This window comes from Erithacus rubecula, assembly GCF_903797595.1.
Source record: "Erithacus rubecula genome assembly, chromosome: 5".
Lineage (NCBI taxonomy): Eukaryota > Metazoa > Chordata > Aves > Passeriformes > Muscicapidae > Erithacus > Erithacus rubecula.
The window spans coordinates 24863251-24888637 of NC_136687.1; the positions used below are offsets into that span (position 1 = coordinate 24863251).

The 25387-nt window shown below is 38.8% G+C and overlaps 1 protein-coding gene across 1 annotated transcript in view; it reads right to left on the reverse strand.

The window, feature by feature from the left end:
- SCFD2 (sec1 family domain containing 2) overlaps nucleotides 1-25387 on the reverse strand; it is a 187687-nt gene that overhangs the window by 105983 nt on the left and 56317 nt on the right. The window contains exon 5 of the mRNA XM_079306142.1: nucleotides 1381-1630. Within this exon, the coding sequence (XP_079162268.1) occupies nucleotides 1381-1630 (250 nt within the window). The remainder of the gene's footprint in view (nucleotides 1-1380; nucleotides 1631-25387) is intronic.

Sequence of the window (25387 nt, forward strand, 5' to 3'; positions counted from 1 at the left end):
CAGATCACACAGACATAGTTGTGTGAAAAAAGATACAGAAATGTAAGGATGTAAAAACTCTGCCTTTGTGTTATGCGGTTGATTTTGTCATATAATAATGATGGGCTTGGTCTAAAATGATCTGTACTGTGTTTCTCCTCAGCAGTCTCTTTGGTACTTTGCTGAAGTTTTAGAGACTTAAAATCTTCACATACTTTCATTAAACACAATGAAGAGAAACTGATAAAACTGTGATTTAAAACTTTGATTATTGGAGAAAGGGAAATGAAAACAAAGATTTAGAAATTACTGCATCCCATCCACTAGAAGACACGACGGAAGTTGTGAGGGAAACACCATTTGGTGGATGAGATGTTCAGTACATATTGAAAAACAGGAAGGCAAAAGCCTATGAGAAGCCTGGGACACAGTGGGCACTGTGGCCAGGAGTATTAAAATAATACCACAGTGCAAATATTACTGAATGACCCCATTCCTACCTTAAGTCTTTTAACTATTACAGTATTTTACACTCAAAGCAACAGCAGACCAGTGAGACCACACCTGTATTTTGAATTTGAAGTGTCCACAGGGAATAGCACCAGAACAACCAACAGCAGTATTATTCCACTTCCTTTGAGTCTCCCCACTTAGGCCCGTTCTTGGCAAACACTTCAACTATAAATTTCTCTCAATATTTTGATTTATGTTCATATGCTCCTCACCTCAAAGACAATTAGCCAATGACCTGCTCAATATTACTAAATACTGAGAAAACTGATAGCAGAAAGTGAGATCCCCTCTGCCATGTTAGGCCACTCCTGAGCCACAGCTCACTTAAAATTAAGTTTTTAATAATTGTTATTTTTTTCTAAAGTGTGATACCAGCAACAAGAGGTTAGGGCTTTCCTATTCTGTGAGTGCTCATCTAAGAAAGGCTTAGCATGCTATTTTTAAAGGCTAATGTTCATGTTGTTTTAGCAAAAAGCTCAGTGTTGGTTTTAGACACATTTCTACTTTTATGCCAGACAAGCAAGCTCCTCGTATTCACAAAGCAACTGTGGTTCACTGAACATGTTTCCAGGATTAATTCTGACTTCCCAGGGTCAACTTCACACCAATCAATGAAAGAAACTGTGGAAAAGATTACCTTAAGAAAACACACAAATTTAGTCAACCTTTAACAAAAAGAACAACTTGTAGAGCTTTCATCAGACTCAGCACTCTTCAAGGACAGCCTGTCAGCATTTGGCATATATGAACACAGGAGATGGAACAAATCTACAGGAAATCCTTGTGCTTACTCATGTACTCTCAGCACCACAGACAAGTCAAGCCATTTTTACACACTTCTCCCAGTTCCCAGACATCCAATTTCTCACCACACAAGCAGAATCTTACCTGTAATTTTCTGCAACAAAGGAGATGGTTCTGGCTCATCACAAATTGCCTTGACAAGGGCTTTTTTCACCTCTTCTTCAGCTGTGTCCAGCTCTTTTCCACATTTGATTTCTCCAACCACAGAATATATGTATACCAGCAAAACAAGGAAGTCCTCACAGGCATAATCATCTTTTGTCCTTTTGTTGTAAGACTTGATCATTGGCAATAACTGGTTCAAAACACTGGGCATTTCTGACTCGCCAATAGTCTGAAAAACAGAAGGAAGATTGTGTCAGATTGCCTCCATAGTACTTGTAAGTTAGGAGCAGATATACTGGCACATCATTCAGTATTGACATGCTAAGTAGTCAGTAGATGGTGATTTGATTTATATGCTGCTCAGACAATGAATTTATTAGCTGTCTAGTTTTTTTCCTTGGGACTCATGATAGCAGCATTTTAGCACTGAAAAGCCTGATAATTAGATATTCTCCAAGTACAAGTGTGATGAGAGGATAAGAGAATCCATCCCATCCCTTGGTATGGGTAGAAATGGTACAAAGAACAAAGTCAAACACTTCCTCTAAATTTTAAGCTTCATCCTTGGGTCTGATTTTGTACATGAGCAGGGGGTTTAAAGCCCAGCTTCCATTGACTTGCTGACATCCACACCATGCAATGCCAGGGCTGGCATTTAGATCCACTGTGCAGATCTCTGACACTCAGAGACCATCAAACTGCCACCCTCCCTGCCCACAAACACCTGTGGATGAAACTTCCACATGCTAATTGGCTTAGTTGGAAACTCAGCAGCAGGATCAGGTGAGAGGTGGGAACACTGCAAGGCAATCAGGAGGAACACTCTGCTCTTGTATGGGGAGGAAGTGGAAGGAAAGAACAGACTTTTTTCTCCTGGTGGTAGTGATTGCTCCATCCAGAAGGTCTCCTGCAACACCAGCACCCTGCCTTTGTCCTTTGATCACCCAAAAGATCCCCCTGTGAAAACCTGTGAGTCAGTTCATAGTGTACAGTGAAAAATATCTTGTAATCCAAGGAGTCAAGTCTGCAAACATCTACTCTTGGTTGTTACTATAGTAACTTCACACACACCAGTCAGGGTAAATAGGCACCACAGCCAATAATATATCCTTTAAATTGATTCACAACAAGTAAATACAATACAAATCAAATATACAAGGAAGAGACACAAGTTTATACAACAGCAAAACCATGCAATAGCTTTAGGAACACAGGAACTGAAAGCTTTATCTTCTGGTATACTCCATACAAGACTTCAGGGGTCTGGTTGTACTTTTAGTTGTTCTTTGTCAGTCTCAGAAACACTAATAAACATCTCATAAACTGTCATTTTTATAGCTACACTGATCCACCACAGATCTCAATCATTTAGAAGGTATGAATTACTTAAGCTCCAAGAATTTATTTTCCTGGCTGTGCTATTAAAAACTACACTTTTGTGGACATTTGTATCCCACCCCACTTCTGACATACAAGTTTTGCCATGGACCCATCTTTTCTGGGACTTCAGTGTGGTCAGATGTTATGTTTCCACTAGAATACAAACCTTGGAAAAGAATTTTCTAACTACCCACTAAACCTAACAGTAAGTGTAACTGCAGACTTGAAGCACTAAATTACAAACCTGCAATGGTCAAAAGCATGGGGAAGCCAAGAAAGAACATTCTGAAATCCAGGAGGGGTTGGCACCCTCTGTGTTTGGGCAGTGAGTGCTAAATCACATACACAGTAAGTCCAAGCACTGCTCCACCCAGAAAGAAACTCCATGGTGTTTGGCACTGGTCTGGCATGTGCTGGTAGCTGGACCATCCTCAAGACAAGGCTGTATAGTTCCTGGATTTCAGCTCAGCCCTGCCTTAGTTCAGTATTACTTCTTTTCTCCTGGAAAAGTGACACAAATAAATTCTGGATGCCAGTACAAGAAATAACAGACCTTTCAGATTCTAAGATGGAAAAACACAAAGCTTCAAGGAATTCAGAGGTGTGTATCTATCATAAGGAAGCCATCTGCAATAAACAAGAGCCTAATCAGCCCTAAAAATCTAAGAAGTCAAGATAAACCTACATGTGGAGTCATCCTGGAATAGATGATGAACTTCAGTCTATATTAACCTGAATTCACTTTTATGAAGAGGCAAGACCTATGTCAGATATTATTGAACATCTTCTACTACTGGGGCATCACCTATTCCCCTCCTCCCCTATTCCCCTATACACAAACTCTGCTTCATTCCACCTCTAAACATGCCAGAGCATGCTGAACACCACTGAAGATGAGTTCTTGAAAAAGCTTTTTTTTTGCATGCATGGATTATCCACAAGCACAGAGCACTGAGGATGAACATGGTTGTACAGAACAGCAGAGTGAACAGTTTCTGCTTGAGGGTTGTAGTTCCTGCAAGTACACATGTACAGCACCTTTGGCAAACTTCCAAACATACATGATTTAAAAAAAAAAAAAAAGTCTAAACTTTCAGGGTGATTTACTGTAGGACAGGCTAAAACTCAACAACTTCAAGTAACAATTGCCACTTCTTATCTTCAAAGTAAAAATGAAAGAGGAAAAAAAAATAAGGAGCTGTAATAAACCATTAACTTCAGAATGCACATAGGGTCCTTCTGGGGTATGAACTTCTCTGGAATGTTTCTCCCCTTATCTCTTGGGAAATGGCACTGCAGAGACTTCAAATGGAACTTCCAAGTTTCAGAGGCTATTTTGTTCAAGCAGGCCAGTTGGACTGGACCGTGCATGAAAAAAAAGGGACTCACAACCTCACTGCAGAGCATGACTCCACAGGGAGCTGGGAAATTTACCTCAAACAAAATCCACTGGCAGATTGTCATTATCTGGCCACCTCCAGTGATTTAGAGGCTCCCTCCACCACCTAACAATCAATCAATTACCCTGATTGAACAGCCCTAGAACACAAGTTTTAAAAATGTAACTACCCATGACCCAAGTTTCCTGCTGGTTACGTTGGCCTCAAGTTAGCCCCATTTGTCTATCATCAAGGGAGCCAATAAAAATAATGAAAACAGGTCAATTCTGAGCTTTCCAAAGACTGTATAAAAACATTAATACTGCTTAATGCAGAGCCAGCTAAAAGGCCCAAGCTGAAACACTTTCTACTCAGTTTCATTGTTTGGACACTTTAATGCTTTAATCATATATTCTCCAGAATTCAGGGAGAGTTTGTGACAGATTTTTTTGTTTTCTGTCTCTTTCCTTCACCCTCTTTAGTTATTTATTTTTAGAACTTAAGCAGTATAATAATTTGATGTCTCTAAGGATAAATAAACTGATGTCAATTTGCTGATTTTTGCAACAGACCTGAATTTTAGCACAAGGGGGAATAGTGAAGAGGGGAGGTTTTAAACACTGAACATGACATTGTGCTTCAAAATCTTATTTTAAATTTTATTTATAGGATCTACAGGAATTAGGAGGAAGTGTAACAACCCAAGGAAAAATGTTTTGCAATTCTGTGAGAGGCGGTATTATAAGTATTAAAAAAACCTGTAAGAATCTAAAGCCATATGCACCATTAGACTTATTTTACACAATAGAAAACAGAATTTACTTTAATTACCAAGTGCCCCTGACAAAACTTAGAAGAGAACTGAGCACTGTAACCCCTGTGCTTCCAGCCCAGTGTCCTCAACTCATCATTAAAAAAATTAAAGCAAAAATCAACTTGAACCAAGTGGAATTTATTTTCTTTAAAATCCAGGAAGAAGATAGAGATAAATCTTGAGAGAGTACTTCACTATGTAAATATTCTAGTGACTTTCTGTTCAGGAAGCAAAACGTTTAATTCCTTCAGAGGTCGCATGACTTAAACAGAACGTCTTGGAATGGGAACCACACAGCTTAATACAAGTGAAGAACTTTATTGGGGAAATCAAAACTGAAAAACAACCCCAAAACCCAGCTGCAGGCAAAACCAACAGAAGAATCAGTGGAAACTCACAAACCCCTGGGTAACTTGCTGCCCCATGCTCCTGGACTGGCTTATTTAATTAATAACAGCTCGTTTTATTGATAACTTAGGTGGGAAAAAATATGTGGACTAGGCTTTCCAATGTTGCCCTATTTCATTTTTTACCTGGGTTTGACTTTTTGTGGTTCATGATTTTGCCACACTGCATATTAACTTTCCCACAGAGACAGAGGCAAGAACATTCAACTGCTAACAGTGACAATGGCACCAAAGGAGGACCTCATGGGTATGTGAAACTGGCTCAGATCCTTTGATGGTAATAGATCTCTACAGCAATAGTCATTTCAGTGAAAACAACAGTCACTGCCAAGCCAAGGAGGAGTTCTTGCTGCCTGCAGTGCTCAGCTGCCCATAAATCAAATGCTGCAGCTCTGCAGTTTTACACTGTTTGGCTGTCTGAGATTCAGGGTTGATTGCACAGAATTTCCATATGGATGGGAAGATGTCTGTACTTCCTGAAAAATAATTATTTCATGTATTTAGTTTTTATTAAATGGCCTAGAGGTGACTAGTGATTTGACACAATAAATCAGTCAAGTATGATCTTACCATTCAAATTATGATTTGCCATATGAAGCTCTAAAAATCATTATAATGATAGACTTAGGCAGGTTTTGATAAAAATGTAACTCTGCTTTGTCTTCTCTTTACATATTTCTAGGATATGATTCAAGAACAAGCAACCCAGAACACAAAAAAGAATGTTATTCAAGGTGTCACACTTTCACCATTAGGAAACACTTCAGTCTGTATATGTCAAAATATAGAGAATACAGTTATTCAAATAGGTCATTTTAGACAACCAAAGTCCACTGTCTATATATTTTCTTTTGCAGAAAGTAAAGTTTTAGTCTCAGATGTATGTGTTCAGCTGGGGAGGGGCTAACAAAGCCGCTCCTTGCAGGGAGAATAAAAAAACTTTGGTCTTAGGAGAAAGCACACAAAGGATTGAGTGGACTCACAGCAGATTGAGAGTGGAGGTGTAAGATGCTGGCAGTAAATGGCTGCCTCCAATTAAACAAAAAAAACCAAAACATGCAAGCCATTAAAGATCAGGAGAGACATCAATTGCCTTTTATTGGAGGCCAAAAGAGCTTTATGACTTGTCCCTGCCAATACCAAGAGACTGCATCTTCCTCTCTTTAATGGCAGCATCTGTCTATTCACTTGATAAACGATACAGAAACCCAACAAGAATACACATATAAAGAAAACAGTGGACAACTAAACTGCTAGTGAGAGATAGGGGAAACAGTAAAAGAATCTAGGACCTGTCTCCTCTGTCAGTACTCTGAATGATTCTTCTGCTTCAATGAAATATCCCTACAGAGCTAAATCGATCTCCTGCCCTCTTTACTGCATTTGTCACCCATCCTGAACATTGCCCAAGGAACTATATTCTCAAAACTGTAGAGACAATTTTCAGGGTCTACTTGTAGAGAGACTGAACCTTAAAATTTTACTGTAAATAATTTAAAGGAGTAAGCTTTCCAGAAGCTATTTTTAACCTGCCTAATGCTGTCAAAGATACAGATTCACATTCATCCTATGTCCATGCTCTCCCAATTAGATTTCATTCTGATCCTCCATGCACCACAGCAGCATCTTCCTTCTGCATCTCCTAGAGTGTTTCTGTGACTGTACATTAAAACAAATAATTTTAACTATACTGGTTCTCTGCTTGGGTTTACTGCTTGGCCACAGAAACACACTAGTTGTGAAGGACAAAGATTGGACTGCCTCCTTATGCAACAGTGCTGGCTTGAAGCTCAGATGAACTAGAATCTAAGGTTGCCAAGAGATAAAAGAAAATTACAGAAATAATCACCTGCTCATTGGATAACTTCTTCAATACACTATCATATGGCCAGATGCTTAATGGGTGTCTATCATGACAGCATCAATAGCCCTTTGATATACGTGCTGAATACCTATCCTGGATGTTAGATGTTAATACAGAATGCAGTGGCAAGTCAAAGGCAAGAAAAAATTACTGACAACATAAAACTTTTTAAAAGCACATTTGTAAGCTCTTCTGGTCAGAGATAATTTTTTTTAACATGTCTTGCATAATTCCAAAAACACAGCACTGACACTTAACAGCTAATATGTGATAACAACACAAATATTTAAAACAAACTCTTCAAGCCCTATCATTTCTAAAACCAAAACAAAAGCAAAGCCCAGGACAGTTCTTTCTGCCAATAACTCCCTAGCCTGTGATCATGACCTAAGCAATTGGATTCCATATGGATCCCACAGCCAAAGTAGTATATTCCAGTATTTTTCTTTAACTAATATCCTTAGGACATAAAAGAAACTATATTTTGAACAACATAATTAAGATTTCTTCTTAATACATTTCTCCTGTCTTCACTGAGCACCACAGTTGCTTGACAATTCCTGGTTTTAATCATCTTACATCTTCTTCAGTTATTTTTGTTTCTTCTGCTACAACAAGCAGATTCTGTCACTATGTCAGGACTGCAATACTTACACATTTTGAGAAGATTCAAATGCCCACTGATATCTCTTCTTCCACATCACCAAAATCACCTAATTGTAGTGAGTTCTGCTGTTAGGCAATGCATCACTACATTGTATGGTCCAGTCCTTCCCTCTCTTTGGAGATCATCTATATGTAAGGCTGTGTTAAGATATTTTAATGGGTTCATGGGGGCTCAGGAGCAACAATGTACTGCAAAAAGATATTTAATAAGTCTGGATTTTATTAGACAAAGCTCTTCAAGGATAAGGAGAATTTTACTTAAATCATCTCGTGTCTGACATAAGAGACTCATCAGCAGGTTAAAAAGGGAATACTTCCAACCTAGTCAGTCAAAGCTTTTAGCTGTGATAGCTTCTACAGACATGCTTGGTAAAAACATGAATCAGCACAGCAAAAACCGTGTCAGAAGAATGAAAAAGGAATACAGACACAGTCAAGACAAAACCTGTATCAGAAAAAGACCTTGGTGCTACGCATGTCAGGATTTTTTATATGTGGCTTTTGAGGCTGTTTATTTCTGTAAGTCTTAGAATACTGAGAAAATTGCCAGTAGATGGTAGGAGCTCATAACTGAGAAAATGGCACAGGGATAAAATAGTCTCCTATGAGGTTATAACTCCTATCTTTGAGGGAAACAATGGGAAAGCATTCAATCACTACAAAGCAAGGGATAAGAACACAGAGAGTTAGAAAACAAATAAAAGGGGTATAAATCAAGAAAAATATAGTATAAGCAGTATTTTCAATAGTGCGGATCATGTCTGCAGAAGGAGGGGATTCTGTCCCAGGAGATGATTAATGAATAAGATTTGGGAGATGCTCAGGAGAAAGAAAAGGATTGAATTCCTGCTTAGATGACTGGATATAATAATTCAGGTTAGAAAAATAATGACCCAGTAGAGAGAAAAGGTCAAAAAAATAATGAGTGGACTAAAGAAGGCAGGTCACTACGATTGCGCACTCTGTCTCACCACAACAACAAAGAGGCAATACACAATGCTGGTAAGGAGCCAGTTTAAAGAGCATATTACATGGAGGTATTTCCTCATGCAATTTGCTCAGATGTGGAACTTCTTGCCAAATGTAACATTGTTGTGCTGCTAAATTCTTTCTTGGGCTCGCAAAGATGATGGGAAATCTCACAGGGGGAAAAATTCCATCAAATATTAGTAAATACTCAGAAACCACAACTGTTACAGAACTCAAAATGATTGGAACAGGGAGAATATCATATAACCTTGTCCTCTTCCCTTAATCTTCTGTAGGCAGCTGCTTTTGAGCAGGAGAGAACTTTTTTTTTGTTTAACAAACTAGATCTGCTGCATTTTTCATCCAATCCATAACAAACATAGTTACATCAAGGCCAAGGCAGAAGGACCAATGTAACTATAAAATACAGTATCCATGGGACAGAAGTAGGAAAGCAGGTTCACTACAGTATGTGGCACTGTCAGCATTAATTCCTATATATTTTGCCAAGTCCATATTTCTAAGAGGATGTGAAAAACTAGAGATAACATTAGAAGGAGTTACAAAATAATTGAAAGGGTAATTTTTTTCATAAGGGAGACAGCTCTTTATCAAAAAGAGGAATAACAGTTTATGTAGGTATGTCTGTGAGACAGTTATTGAATCTAGTCAAAAAAGGCATATGAGGAGCAAGGGAAGTTGAAACTGATTTTTTCCAGTTCTCAAGTTGGTGAGCATGTTCTCAGTGGTGTGCACATTTCACAAAGACCTTTGGGGGTAGAAGGGCAGAAAACAAGCAGAAAGCACAGACTCAGGGGTCTCTGTAGGGAATTCTCTATGGAATAGAATACTGTGCATTAAATACATATGGTGAATAAAACTATAAACTGTTTAGGACAGTTCTTGATTGCAGTGAAAGGAATTGTGAACTATGAGGGAAAAATACTTCAGAAATAGCAGAAGGGTTGAAGGCAATACATGCTGTGAAGACTGTAAGCAGTGAGTCATAAAAGGAGATTGACAGTCAAAACAAGCCCATCTTGTGCTTTTCCTTCACATTCTTGCCTTTCCTATAATCTCTTTTCCTCAAATCTTCATTTTATGCATCATCCTTCACTCCCATGTTAATCTAACATCAGATTTTTCAGAAACTCCTCAGGGCTGCAGAAAAATCTCCAGACTTCTGCTGATGGATCACACCATGGTGGACACTGGTATCAGAAATGAAAAATGAGGGCTGGGGCTAAGGGTAAAATGGCAAAACCAGTCATATAAAGTGAAAAACAAAAATTGTTTGGAGCCTGCATGACTGTTTTGGTCCATTTGAATGACAATAGTTTTTTAAGTGCTATTGGCTTTTTGTGTTTAAGTGTGTTATCTTACCACCAGACTCTTAAAAATAAATCCAGTCACCTTCTGCCCCTACAAGTTTGATATTAACAGACAACCAGGATAACAATCATACATTGCCACAAGCCACAATGCTGGTTTGCACCAAAGATTCACTCAAATCATGATTTCAACTAATATTGGGCCAAACATTCACCTGATATCCTTTAGTGATGCTTAGAGATCATACTATTACATAAAATATGCTGAATAAGGATACTATCTTGACCAAAACATACCCATTTTGCAGTAACCCTGGGATACAACTTTCTGTTGGCTATTTCAGTGGATACAGATCTGAGCAAAGCAGCATTCATTCTCCCCATCCCTTCTATTTTGCTCCTTTATTCTTAAAAAAAAAGCATCCAAGAAACTTGGTCAAAATCTACCACTAAGACAAACACACCTACCAAAAACTGTTGGAATTTACTAAAGTACTACTAACTGAAACTCCTACATGTCAAGAAATTGAAAGACATTTAAAACATCAGCTTGCATGAGATGATTGCATGAGACTAAATGCCAGATCATGTTGTTATAGAAATTTAAACAGTAGCAAATTCGAAAAGGTTTTTCATTATATTTGAAATATTTTACACCTTGGTTTACAGATAGACAAAGACATAATACATAAAAATATGTGGACATGGGAGGTTTGCAGAGGGGATCCCACTGCTCTGTCCACAGCCCCAGCTGGAACCACAGGAAGGAGACACAATGGCAACACAAAGACACACGAAGGCAGATTATCAGTCCTCTGCAAAGCACCACGGCTGTTAATCAGTACAGTAAATGTTATCACAATAGAGTACTGACATTGCCAGCCCTTTTACAAGGCTCACTGTGCTTCAAGCAGGATTCAGGCTTTCATGATGATTAAAGGCAGATGTCATATGTATAAGTAGTTTATAACTTAGGAATGCCTGGTTCATTTTTGCATGTGGAAGGAATCTTTTGTTCACAGGACATCTTCATTGGCAGATACTCACTGTGGTATGATTTGCACAAGGAAGAATATTCCTTCCCCTCTTCAGGTTGGGGAGAACAAAAGTTAATTATACAACCATATCTCGTTCCATCCTATGAAATGTATTCAGGTTAAAAGTTTAATTTTTCTGTCCAGTTTTTTAGTACCACTTAATCAGGTTACCACCTCTCAGGGAGCACCGAATGGCAGAACAGTGATACTTAAAGAAAAGGACATTTTTTCCCCCTATAGATGCATGAATTGCAGCAACAATGCCTACTCAGCATGTGTCTAATATTAAACATCAAGTGAAATACAGGCATAGGCAAAATTACAATTATGGTGAAACACCATTGCAATCCCACTCTTTTAATCTTCTCATCCCACCTTGGAAATGCTTTCCTGCTCTAGAAGTTAACAGGTCTCTTTTCAAGCACAATTTAACTCAAGTGCCAACAAGCTGTATCTTCAGCTCCCTAACAGGGCAGGACTCTTCTGTGCTGGCATTCACCTGCAGTAGTGACCAGATAGCACAGCCAGGGCTGGGCACACATGTGTGTGGGGATTTGAATTTTTAGGATGCTCGTTATTAGGGAGTTCACACAACACCTGCTTGTCAGTCATGATGTTCTTTGCTTCTTGGGCCAAGTGTCCTTCCCTTGGCTGGCATGTGGCAAGTCCTCTCCTCTTCTGGCTCCTTTCAGTGTTCCCTGTGTGGAGCCAGGCCAGCTGGGTGGCACTAGCCATAGTTTTGCTGTTCTGGATGTTTGCTCACTCTGAATGGAAAAGATGTCAGACTGCTTTCCCACTGCCAGCTGCAAGGCCAAGTGAGGGCATCCTGGCTGCCAGGGATTGCTCCTGCCACACCTCCTCTCCAGCCACTTGTCCAGCATGAGTTACAACTAGAAAAACAATCCCACTTTCTGTCCTTCTGGGATTTCCCTCCCACTCAGCCGAACGCCTGAGTCAGCATAGCTATCCCTCATGATATCCCATTTGTGCAAAGGGAGATGACTGGAGCACAGGACATCTGGTCCTAATATCTAAAAACACTTAAATCATGCATGTCATTCCAAACATTTAAGGACTTCAGAAGTTTTCAGTTATTTTCATATATATTTCTTAGTTGCCTCATGCAGAAAGCATTCCTTATGTTCCAAGTTTCACTCTAAAGATGTGGACAAATGTATATTCCACCTCATTTTAAATAGGAAAAATACACCCTGCTTTAAAGGTAAGACCAGATCTGGCTTAAGCTACTTCTATCTTGACTCCTTTAAAAAAAATTATTTTAGGAGAGTATCGACATGTTCTGAAATACAACACAATTTAGATTCCATTGTCAGGCAAAAAATTTATATGCAATGTAAAAAAAAACACTAAACCTATCCAACAAAGAAAGAAAAACTCCACTAATTCAGCTGTATATGCTAGAAGGTGAGATTCCAAGACATTTTTTCTGTTAATTACCCATTGTGATTTTTGGTAGCAGAGAAAGGACTCCTCGCCCAGTGGCCAGCACTAGACTGATCCTCTAGAGACCAATGCTCAGCTCCAAGTCCAAATGTGAACTTCTTGCTTTTCTACACCTGTAAGTTGTGGCAACTTGCCATGCTGACAAAAACTGAGTGCTCTGATAACGTGATGCTGAGGCCTGGGTATGAGAAATAACATTCAGTGTAGCTAAGAACTCCCTTTACAGCCTCCACTTGCATTGTGAGTCATGCATGGCATGCTAAAGCCAATACAACAGAGGCACACTTGAGCCTGCTGTAACCTATTCAGTGAGAGCATCAACAGCCATCAAAGTGTCACAAGACAAAGCTCACCATCAACTGGCTTCTTGTTTCAAAAGCCAGTATGGGTATGTCTATGTATCTCACAGTCTCTCTTGCAAAAGTTTTACAAGAACGAAAATACAGCATTTTGATATAGTTTCTTTCCTTCTTATCTGGCTCCTCACACTTCAGGAAGAGAGTGCTTCCAACCTTGACCATTATAGCATATGCATACCACTACAACAGCAGAAAAATCCAAATGTCTTCTTAAAGAACTAATAGAAAATTCCTAAATCACTCCACAGCACAGAAACCTTCCACTTTTCTAACAAGCCATTTGTCAGTATGCTGTCAGGACAAGACAATCAGACTTCTGGGTCATAAGTGATATTCCATATGGAGACATCATCATGGCAAAAAAAAAAGGAGGTGTGAGACACCCTAGTTCGATGAGAGAATCCAGAGGACCTTAGTCATACATTATAATGCATAAAATATTTTAAATCATTTATCTGAGTCTTGGATCATATTTTGGAAGGCAGACTAGTACTACAAAGCTCTTTAAGACACTGTTTATTAACATCAAAATGAAATATGAAAAGCACTTTCTGTTAAATCCAGGATCTGAACAACTATTATAATGTATCCTAAATACAGTAAAATGGCATTGCAACAGCTAGAAATAACTGTTATTACTAAAAATATTTTTTTTACTACTGTAATGTATGTTTACTCCTTCTAAAAATAACCTTTCAAAACAACCTCATCACAATTAAGTTACCCAGAAATGTTACAATGTGAGTAGCACTCCACTCGTCACCTGGGACCCTCACACCCCAGACTATTCCCAGTTTTCCTGGAGCAAACGTTTTGATCTTCCCAGCAGACAGTGCTGCAGGCCCTAGCGAAGATCACATATCTCACAAAATGTCTCTGCTACTGTTTAGGAACAGCAGCATGGGAAGGCGGTGGGTGGAGATAAACCTAGACACAGTTGTTTCTCTTTTCATTTTCACTGTTTTTTCTTTTTCTTATAACCACTACAAAAAACCTAAACTAGTTTCAGGACAATCTTTTCTCCTCCCTCCCAATAATGTCCCTCTGCCACCTCAGTCACAGCAACTTCTGTCAGAACCTCGCAAACTACTGGTTGGTGGTCCCGCTGCTCTAGACTAAGTCATATTTTAATTAGTAGGAGAAATGAGAAAAGATCAGTGTACAGATATTGGCGAATCTTCAAACAAGAGTACACACTGTCCATTTTATTCACAATGAAAAAGCTCTTAAAGAGATTTTGATAAAGATTTGCCTCCTGCTTGCAGCCCACGTTTGTAATGTTTATATAAGTGAGGGATATAAATCTTTTTCAAATGAACCCCACGGTTTTTAAACCAGCCTCGTTATAAACTGCCTGTTTCCGCTTTGCCTGCCTAAGCAAGCAGTGCAGAGCCTGCTCGGGATAGACTGGAACTAATTTAATGTGCTCCAGGTTTAATCCCCATCCTCCCGGCTTTTACTGGCAGATTTTACACAGAGGACTACTGCTGACTTTAACAATGATTCATGTCATAAGTGGGTTTTGATTTGTTTTTCCACATCAGAAAACATGCAGAAGAAATGACACCAAAATCACTTTAATACAACACGGCCGAGACGGCGCCAAGTTAAAAGAAACAAGAACAATTAAACTTTAACACAAGAACTGTTTCTCTGTGTTTGAATTCATAGAGGTGAATTTCTCGCTCGCTTTATGCAGAAGAGCGAAGGGAAATGCGCGGACCTTTCCGCTGCTGTGGAAGGAGGCTGGGGCGCAGCGCCGCAGCTCAACACGCTGGAGCGCGGACCAGGGTGATGAGGAAGGAGAAACAGTGGGACAGACTCCACGGCGGGACAGACTCCCGGCGGGACAGACTCCACGGCGGGACACACTCCGGGCAGGACAGACTCCCGGCGGGACACACTCCGGGCGGGACAGACTCCCGGCGGGACAGACTCCACGGCGGGACACACTCCGGGCGGGACAGACTCCACGGCGGGACACACTCCGGGCGGGACAGACTCCCGGCGGGACAGACTCCGGCGGCACCGGGCGCTCCCGGCCCCCGCCGCGCCCTGCAGATGGCGCTGTTGGAGCGCCGCGGACACGGAGCCGCCGCCTGGAAAACTGATCCAGGCTGAACTCGCCCCTCTGCAACAGTTACCCAATATCACGAAAATCCTAATCCTGCTGCGTCGCTTCTTTCTCTCTCTTCTTTTTTTCTTTTTCTTTTTTTTTTTTTTTTTTAATTTTAAATTCTCCAGAGCAAAGCTTTCATTAACACAGCACACTGAAAAAAGGGACAGCAATTACAGACGTAATAACTGTTTATTTTTGCAAAAGGTAACTGACTGGTCCTGAGACCACGTAGATCCTATTTTGCAATCTTCGCATGTATCGAATTCCCTGCTCATTTACATAAACCAGATGTTTCCCCAACAAACCAAATTCCTTGAAGAAAAACCAGAAGTTGCCAGATTTCATGTCCAAAATGAAAGATGATGTGAATGTTCCATTAGCTGCTGAAGGCAAATGTATACGTTAAGTGCAACAGTTTCCTTTTATTTAGCACAACTTTTGTGGGGGCTTAGATGATCCTCGGCAGAAGCGTTAGAAAAGAAAAATGAAGCTACTTAAATTTACCCACTGGCCTCAATAGCTCCCACTTCCCTCGGGAGTGAAATGCCTCTGCCAGATATTGACCCTCAAACCAGTCCATGGAGTGGACAAATACTCTGAAACAAGTAATCAGAATTCCTCATTCCTGCAGGAGAGTTGGCTCTGGAATCTTTCTTTCTGGTACCAGATTCCCAGAGGATCATTGAAGAATAAGAATGATTGGTTTACTATTTAGTGATAATTTAAGACTGGCAACCTTTTAGTACATGTGGGTAAAGTGAAGGACATGAAAAATATATATCTGCTGTTACTGAAAGAAAAAAATTATTATCAGGAAAAAATCTGGAACCTCTCAGTTATGCCTAATTCTTACTGCTTTTACCTAAAAAAAAATATTGATTCTAGATTACTACAGGAACAACGGTGTTTTACACTTAAATTGAAAGGCTGAGTTAATGAAGATGCCTGAAGGTTATACTTGTTACTCACCTAATCTTCCAGAACATACCCTCATTCATCCAATACATGGATCCACCAACTTTTGGTGTTAAGGCATTAAAATCCTGGTAAGAAGGGGAAGTCCCCAGGCATAGAGCAATAGAAAATTTGCAAAAAAAAGCAAAACATTCAGCCTGAGAATAACTAGTAGGTAACTGATCAACAATGAAATGGCCAGTAATAACCCAAACATCAGGAAAAGAGCAAGGGTGAGCTACAAAAGGCAGTATTTTATGCTGTTCTCTGCAAAGAGTGCTATGAAATACAGAATATTTAGTGCCAGGGCCACAAAATTCAGAACAGGTTCTGATGCTGCAGGTAGGAATGTAGAAACCACATAGCAAAGTCAACTTTGCTAATGGTAAACAATGGGCAAAATTTCTTTATTCGAAAAACTGTTTGGACTATTGGGATGCTCCAAACTCACTCTTTATCCTGAGATTGAGGTATCAATGAGCTTTGCAAGAGCTGAGTCAGCTTTCAGCTGTAAGAAGTTCTCCTTGGAACCAGCACAACCATCTTTTCTCAGCCCTTCAGTACAGACTAGCAAACACCAAGCCAAATGCAAAAATACTGAGAATTGGACATAAGAAACCACTCCATCAGTTCTCAGTCTTGAATTAGGTCACACATTTCACTACCCACCCATGTCATCTAAATATAACATGAATTTAGAAGACAAGGTTATTAAATCTCTATATCAAACCACTCAAGGAACTTATGTGGTAACTTCAATAAAGCAAAATTGAAAGAAAACACTCCAGAACAATGTGTTACAATTAACCTTTACTATTGGTCCTTTCAAAAGACACATGCCCTACTGCATGGCAGTCATGTTTCCCTCTCCTGACAACAGCACAGCACTGACTCAAAGCCCACAGTTCTCACATCCAAATGCTCCTACACTGGCCACTGAGACCTACACACTACTCACTACTGTTAAATCTTCCACATCCACAAAAGCTACTCTGGGTGTCTCAAAACTTTCTGTACTTATGTTTCCATTTTCTGCAAGAATGACTACATGAACGTGATCATGTACAAAAGGATAAATATCTATCCACAAACTGAGCCTCCTGCCAACACAGACAAAAAACCCTGACATATATAATGGGGGAGAAAAAAAGTTAGAATACTATTTTGGCTGCATCTTTCCAAGCTGCAATGAGCAGCGAGCCTCGAAAGACATTCCTCCAAAATCACAAGTTCTCAACTTACAGTTCTCTCCACATAAAATAACGTGGCATTGTCTTATGCTGGCAGAAATTCAACTCAGTCTAGAATAGATTTCCCCCCTAATCTTATTATGCAAATAAACAAACAGCATAACCGATCCACCATTTTAACACAACATAATCAGAACAATTCTAAGTCAGCATTTATGCCTTTTTTTTTATTAAGGGGGCAACAGTCAACCTCTCAGTGTATCTTTTGAAAAGATCATTCACATAGTTCCCAACACTCACCAGTAATACACACTAATTACCATCAGAGGTTCCCTTTATACATCTGATATCACAGGGGAGGGCTGAACCCAAGCCCATGCTACATAATTAAATTCAATGTTCTCATCTTAGAGCAAGGACCAGATTCACAGCACAGTGAAGCAAAAGCCCTTATCTACACACTGATAAAGTAAGTATGCAAAAGCTCAGGAGGTTAGGGGATAGCCTGAGCTCTCATACTACCCAATCTCTGTCAATTTGGCATCATTAGATCCCTAAGAATGAGACAGATATTCTCAACTCACTTGGTATGTACCATGAATAGCCAATATGTAAAACTGCCTTTAAACCAATGGTCTAAAACTAATTTCCTTGCTTATTGCTTATCAAAATCAGTGACAAAGTGATTCTTTCCAGTCAGATCTGATGTTTTTCAAATAATTAGTAATGACCATTGCCTGACTGCAATATTTGTGATACACTGTGTTATCTTTTAAATAATGCTGTAGTCTACCAGTTTCAAAGCTGACTTCACAATGTCAGGACTTCATACTGTTGGTGGAATTTTAGTATTTCTACCAGGTCTCAAACTTTCCAGAACTTAACTTTTATATTTAAAGTTATCCACTCATGAAGAACAAATAAGTCTCCCCAGAGATATGATATAGACACTTTTTAAAAAATCATGGTGTAAAACACAAACAGCTGTAAAAATTAAAATATCAAGTCAATTTTCCTGACACTTCATAACTGTTCCCTAGAGTATGTATTTTGTTCATAATAAACTGTAATGTGTAAAGAACTGAAAAAGAAACTCAATGTATTTTTCTCAGAAAGTTTTTCCCCTACAGATTTTTGTCAGAATGGCTCTCCTGGTCTGTATAACATCCTTTGTTTCTCAGTCTTCTATGCCTGTTACATTATTCAGCTGCTAGACTGGTGAATTATGAGGTTATGAATAACATGATGTTCAGTATTTATATGAAGACTACACTTAAGATGTTTTTTTGGAAGAAATGCAAAAGCAGCTTGTTTCTCAAGAAAAAAACTAATAGCACATGCTGAAACAGACATGGAAGACTGACATTACAAACACTGAGGAACACTTGGAACTTCTGCAATGGGTGGGGAAAAATTGGGAAAGGCAGCAGTTAGAAATGTTTTGGAAGAAGAAAACATTTTTTAGGGTGAAAGTTAATTTTTACTGTGCCAATCACAATTTAAGTTAAATTCAAGTTTATTTTTCCTCATTCAGTTTATGATCTCATCTAGTCATCAAGGATGACTGATTATGTTTCAGCATTTGGGCATTTGCCAGTTGCAAGTAAAAGGGAATTATTTATTTTTCTTTAGCACTACACTGCTGCCATTAACTGTATCCCACCCCTTTTGTTTACAGCCTGTCACTGAAGCCACAGCTTTATTTTAATGTGGTATAAGCTCTTGTCTGGGGTTGACAGTGTAAGTGATCTAGCAGACGTACACAAATAGCAGCATTTTGCACAGAAAGCACACAGCCTTTACTTCTGAAATGATCCCTGCCACTGATCCAGAGAGGTTTGTCTTCTCCCATTTTAATGTGGACTTCAAAGCCATAAGTGAGCAATGGATGCTGTCATTTTCCTTGTGGTAAAACTACATTTATTTAATCCCTTCAAAAACAAACAAACAAGAAAATTACTTTGACCTTTGCCTTGGCACAAGGATTCTGATTTGAAATGTGTATTACATGTCTAACGTCTTGTAACTGTGTCCAGCTGAACTGGGTCAGATTTATGTGCAATTAGGAAAAAAGGAAACCAAAACAACTTCATTTTCATGTTTGTTAATATCAAAACATCTTGTAGCAGCATTAAGTGAAACACACAGAACAATGAAAAAATAAAATAACTGGAGAAGGAGCGATCTGATAAAAACTGCATTAAACAAATAATATAGACTTTCTCACTTGCATTTTTTCTGGATTAAACTATTCAAAAATGTATGTTTGAATGTCCCCACTTTGGCTGTTCATAAACCACAGGGAGGTTTTTTTGCATGAACTCTTCAACCTGAGAGTTTTAGCAGAAAAGCTTCTTTACAAGGCTTAATTAAAAGCAGGTTTAAGTCAGGGCCCTCACTCAGTCTGGGTTTTATTTTGGCCTTCGCTCTGTGTCAGAAGTCAAGTCCCAAAAGAGAAATGAAGTTCATTATTGAGTCAGGAGAATATTTTCTCCTTCATTCTAAGCCCAACTAAACATGTTTCAGGTTTGAGTTTGGGTTTAGGTATCACCAAATGAGATTTTATATAATATGCACCTAAGGGTGAAATGTAAGAAGATGCTAATCATGATGTCTACTTTGCCCTACATAATAAATAATGTGTGAAAAGCACACTGCAATCTTCTTTGCGTGCAACTGGTTAGGTAGGGGGAAATGTATATTCTAAACAGATGGTGTTCACAATGAGTGCACTGCACACAGTCAGATGTTCACGATAAATGCAACGTCATTGTCACGAAGCGTGGCAAACAGCCATGCAGTCACACCATAAAATGCACTGAGCAATGGACCAAAGCTGAACAGCACTGGCAGATCTGTCAGAAAACAGCCAGTTTTCCAGAATGTTTGAAGTAGTAGTTTCTTGGAGACTTTTGACATTGAATACTATGCTAGTGGTTTTTAAAGCATGCTCTCCTCAAAAGCAAGATTATATTTTAACATGAATAACTATAAAAAATTTCATTCCTATCAGTCATTCTAGTGCAAGGAACAAGGACCAATAGTCAAGCAGTTGATCACTCCAGTTAACAGGAAATATACTATGTTATCATTGGTGGTTTTGTAACTGGACAGTAGGCACAGCCTAGTGCATCCTGTTTGCAACCAATAGCAGAAGCAGATGCAAGACTGTGATATTTGTCCTAAGCGTTTCTAAGAATAAAAACATAGTGATGCTTTTCAAAAGGATTTTCAATGTTTACCAGATGTGGAGCACATGTGACCCTTGAATGTGAGAGAATAATGTGACAATAAAGTTGAATCAATACAACATGTGCCAGTAATCACACCAAGATGACATGCAAATGCTTTAAAAACAAAAGTATGTAAATTATTTTTAGTTCTTCAGGACAGAAAAACCAGGCACCTGGTCATCCATGAGTTGCTGTTTCCATCCTCATTTGAAAGCCCACCTGCTTGAAATATGTTTCTCCCTGAGACAGCATCTAGCTTTTGTATTTTTACATAGAGAAATTCCATTCCTATGCCATTACTTACTGAAAACAATCAAGAGTTAAGAGATTTAAAGCTTTCCACTGCCTCTATGTACTTCATGAAAATAAAACTCCTATGAACAAGACACGCAGGAAAAGGATAAGAAAACTAGTGCCAGGGAAGTGTGCTTCAGTGATGTCTTAAAACTGTGTCTCCTCCTTTGACTTACAGTAGGGAACATAATGAGAAGAGGCACACCACTCCATGCTTATCTTTACTACTCTAAGTCTACCCACCAGATACTAAAGAAACAATTCATTTTCTTCTGGTGATCACTTCTGAAGGAGATCTTGCTCAGGCTATGGATAAAACACATATGCACACAGTGATAGGCTAGGAAACAATTAATTTCACAGAGGCAACAAAACCATTTGCAGATGCTGATATTTGAAGTTCAAACCGATAGTCTTACATGGGTGAATTCACACAGAGAAAAAATTTCGTTCCACGTTGCTCAAAAATTGGATGAAATCAGAACCCAAAGCAAAACATTGAATTCTTCCAAGCTTTTAACAGACTTCCCCTAAAACATATGGTGGCTTACCAATCTATGCATTTGTTGCCAATGCTTGCAGTCAGACCCCTACAAATTAAATGTGGGAACATATGATTTCAGCATATTCAACCTCTTCTCTGTAGTAAGCAAGCAGATGAAACTAAACAAGCATGTAGACAAAGCCAAACTTGGCCTATGCCAGTGAGTGTCACGCCCTTGAAGCAGCAGCACTGTTATGTCCTTGTGCATCTGCTGTCAACTCTGTAGATGCAATGAGAAGATGTTGTGAACAATTTCCATCCTCCAGTATGCAGCTTCTCAAACAGACTTTTGTTCCATGGGACAGAGAAAATGCATAGATTTCCAACAACTGTGGCAAAAGCCAAGGTTTCACCAAGGCAAGTTTGGAGAAACAGTTGATAAGGGGACACAGAAGGTGCTGAGTTGTTCTAAAGCTCTCCAGAACTACTGTGGAAATCAGAGTACTTGAATGTTGTGTACTGACTGCTTGAGCATTGAGTATGTTTTTGTGGAATTCCAAAAATTAAATAATCTGGTCAGAAAATATACCTATAGTCTGAGGGAAAACCTACACACAGGGAGGTAGGATATTGAACTTAAGTGAGGAAGCTAAGAGAGATTTTCACATTTTCTTTTTCTTTTTTTTTTTTTTCTTTTTTTTAGGGGCAGGTGGGTACATATATTTTGAAACAGGTATTTTTAAATTTGGAACATATATTTTGAAATTTATTCCTATGTATCATATACTTAAAATCAGAAGAATTATGCCCAGCTGAGGCTACTGTACAGTGGAGGTACTGAACTTTAATTAGTGGTATGTGATAGCAAGAACTAGAGCTTTTTAAATATTCTTTGTTTGTGATGTAAGCAGAGACTTGCAGACTTTTTGCATAACCAAATCTGCTAAAACAGATATAAGATTGAATGATTTTTAAAAATACACTTTCAAAACCAAACAGAACTTTAAAAAGTCATGCCAATGTGAGCCTGGTCATCAGGGACACCAAAGCCATAGTTAAAATATACGTTAATAAAAAGGCAGTTGAAGATATGTGTCAAGGATCCTTTATGGCTTATCCACACTGATGCTGTTACTGGAAAACAATATTCTGAGCAGATACATTTTATATCTACAGCTATTAATAGTTACAGGTATCTTAATACAGTATCTACATCTTCCCAAATTCAACTATCCTATCTCTGTTTCTGTGTTGCAGAAGAATACGAAGAATACTGGGTTAAGAAATTCAGATAAAGCCAGTGACAAGTTTTAAAAACTGAAATAAAACACTCCTTATTTTTCATCAGAGAAGAACATCTCTGCTCTGTTCAGAAAAGGCAACAGTACTATGCAAGGGTAAGTCAGATGCAACTAAGAAACACGCCTTTGCTGTCTATGGCTTAGCAGCTATATCATTTTCCCTAGACTTGAGGATGGATAGAGAAGAAATATTACAAGAAAAACTGATGGATAGAATTAAGTCATGTTTGGAGAGCTTCTCATCTCTGGCACATTACCTTTTCCTCTTCTCTTCCAAATGCCCTCGTTAAAAAAAAAATTTGAAACTTTTCCCTTCCCCAGAGACTCAGATTATAATTTATTCCTTATCTGTTATCTACATTTTATTTTCCTGAAGAATAAACCTACATCAATCTGACAGTTGTGCTGAATGGCAATCGTTTATGGACCAAGTAATTTATTTATTGTAACTACAACCATATGTTTTAACCTGCTACAAAATTATGAAGTACTTCCCATCAATAGTTAGTCCAAGTTAGATTTCTATACTGAATTGCCTAATGTGAATGCACAGCATTTCTGTACTTCAAACAAACAGTGTGAGGATGTAAACAGCAGTTAAATGTATTCATGCCTTATTAGACACAGCTGCAGAAATGGGCTGTCGTATTTCATTAGAAAATACCGTACAAGTTTTACGTGTGCACAGCACCCTTCACTTCTGCAGGCAACATGGCTACTTCAAATTACAGGAACACTCACAGAACCATATGCTATTTGTTTGAAAAGCACACAGAGGCAAACAATCTGGGATGAGATGGTGCAGGGGGGACATCCAGAGGGAAATTTAATTTCTTCTCCTATGCCTACCACATTTTCATTTAACAAAGCATTCTTATTAAATACACAAAAGAGTAAACACAGAATCCTACAGAAGCTTCAGAATAAGGAAATGCAGGTAATTTCTAGGTATGGAGCAAGTACTTCCTTTGGCTTTTTGGGAGAAGGTGGGATACAAATGAGAATCAAGCAGTCTTGTTACACCAGTGTGTCTCATATCAACCCTCACACTGCTCTGCACCAACCAAGGATTAGTCAGCAGGCAGCTTTAAGCATAAACCCACCAGGTCTGTGGTATGCTGACTTCAATATTCTTCTGCTCAAATATGGTGCCATGGCGTGAAATAGGGAGGCTTCTGAAGAGGCATCTTTTTAGACAGAGAGCTCCTAGAGAAACTCCATGGCAGTAAGGTAACTTGGCTGAAGAGAAGTGAACTGGAGAAAACCTAAAGAAAGACAACCCCTAGAGGAAAATCTCTCCTCATTTCCCAAGAAAACTCAGAACATGTGGGAACCTAAACCTAGCAGGTTGAGTCATTTGTCTGTTACATATACCTGTGGGACAGCAGATGTAGTAGTAATTTCTTTGATTAAATTCTAATATTCCACACCTCTCTAAGAGAGAAGAGTTTGAGCAACAATTCTGTTTTAAGTAGGGCTGACAGGTCAACTCCAAAATGATGCCTGGCAGTAAGTACTATACAGTTAGAACTCTGGCAAGCCAGATTGGATTTTAAAAATTATTCTTCATTACCTACTGCAGAGGTAAAATTCCACTAGTATTTTGCAGATTAAATCAGCATGTTGCTTTCAAACATAACTTGCTTTTCTAACCTAGAGAAAGAGAGCTGAGCCTGCCTTCTTTACTGGAAATGAGGAAACAATAACAAGCAAGTCTATACATATAAAAACAATTATGTAATAATAATGAACAAAAATCTACTATGGCTCCATAGCTGGACCAAGCCACAATCAGTTTGTTGTGTACTAGTGTGTTTTTGTGTAGCTTCCTTTGGGGGTAAGGTTTTCATTGAAAACAACAGAGTTTCGTGAGTTCTCCAACACACTGCCAGTTCCACTTCACCACATAAAAGACAAAATCTTAAGTCAGAAAAAGAAGTTAAGACATAGACCACCTTGATCTCAGCTGGCCTGAAAGCTCAGAAAATTAACACCACCTTGTTTTCCATCAAATAAGCAAAATCAGATTTAAGAATATTCTTGTTTGCCTACTGAATGTAAGTGCACCTCTATACTTATGCATGTTCCATGTGCTTAGAAATGTCTGATACAAGGAAGCATGGGGGGCCTGTTAGAAGTTAATTCAACTCATTAAGGTGATTAAGGGGAGACAAAGGAAATGCAATATGGCAGCCCCACTATTAATTTTGGATACTGTCCACCATAAAGTTTTCACTAGTTTTCAGCTGTGTTATTTCTCCTTGCCAGTCTGAAGGAAATAATCAAGTATATCCTCCAAAGGAAGGAAAACCAAACTGACAAACTAATATAACTGCACTCAAACCCACAATGCTGGCACTATCAAACTGGTTTGCAGGTAAGAGATTTGATAGGTGATTACTACCTTTGAGCTAGGAAACATAATGATAAGCAGTTCCTATTATTATTCATTATTATTATATTATTCATTATTATTACAACAGTATCTGTTGGGAGGGAGGACACACAGGATGTAAAAATAAGGCAATGCTCATTTCCTTACAGACTACACTATAGTTAGTGAAAACAGAAAAAAAATCCAAAGGTAAACACAGGGGGCAATATCCAATTACAATTATTAGCTAAGAAATCCTACATAACATCTCAAAATAAACCCCTTACCTTTCTAAACTAGCCTATGGCAAGCTAAGTGAGCCATTTTGACTGAAAGCACTAAAAAATTACACCAAACAAGTACTTTT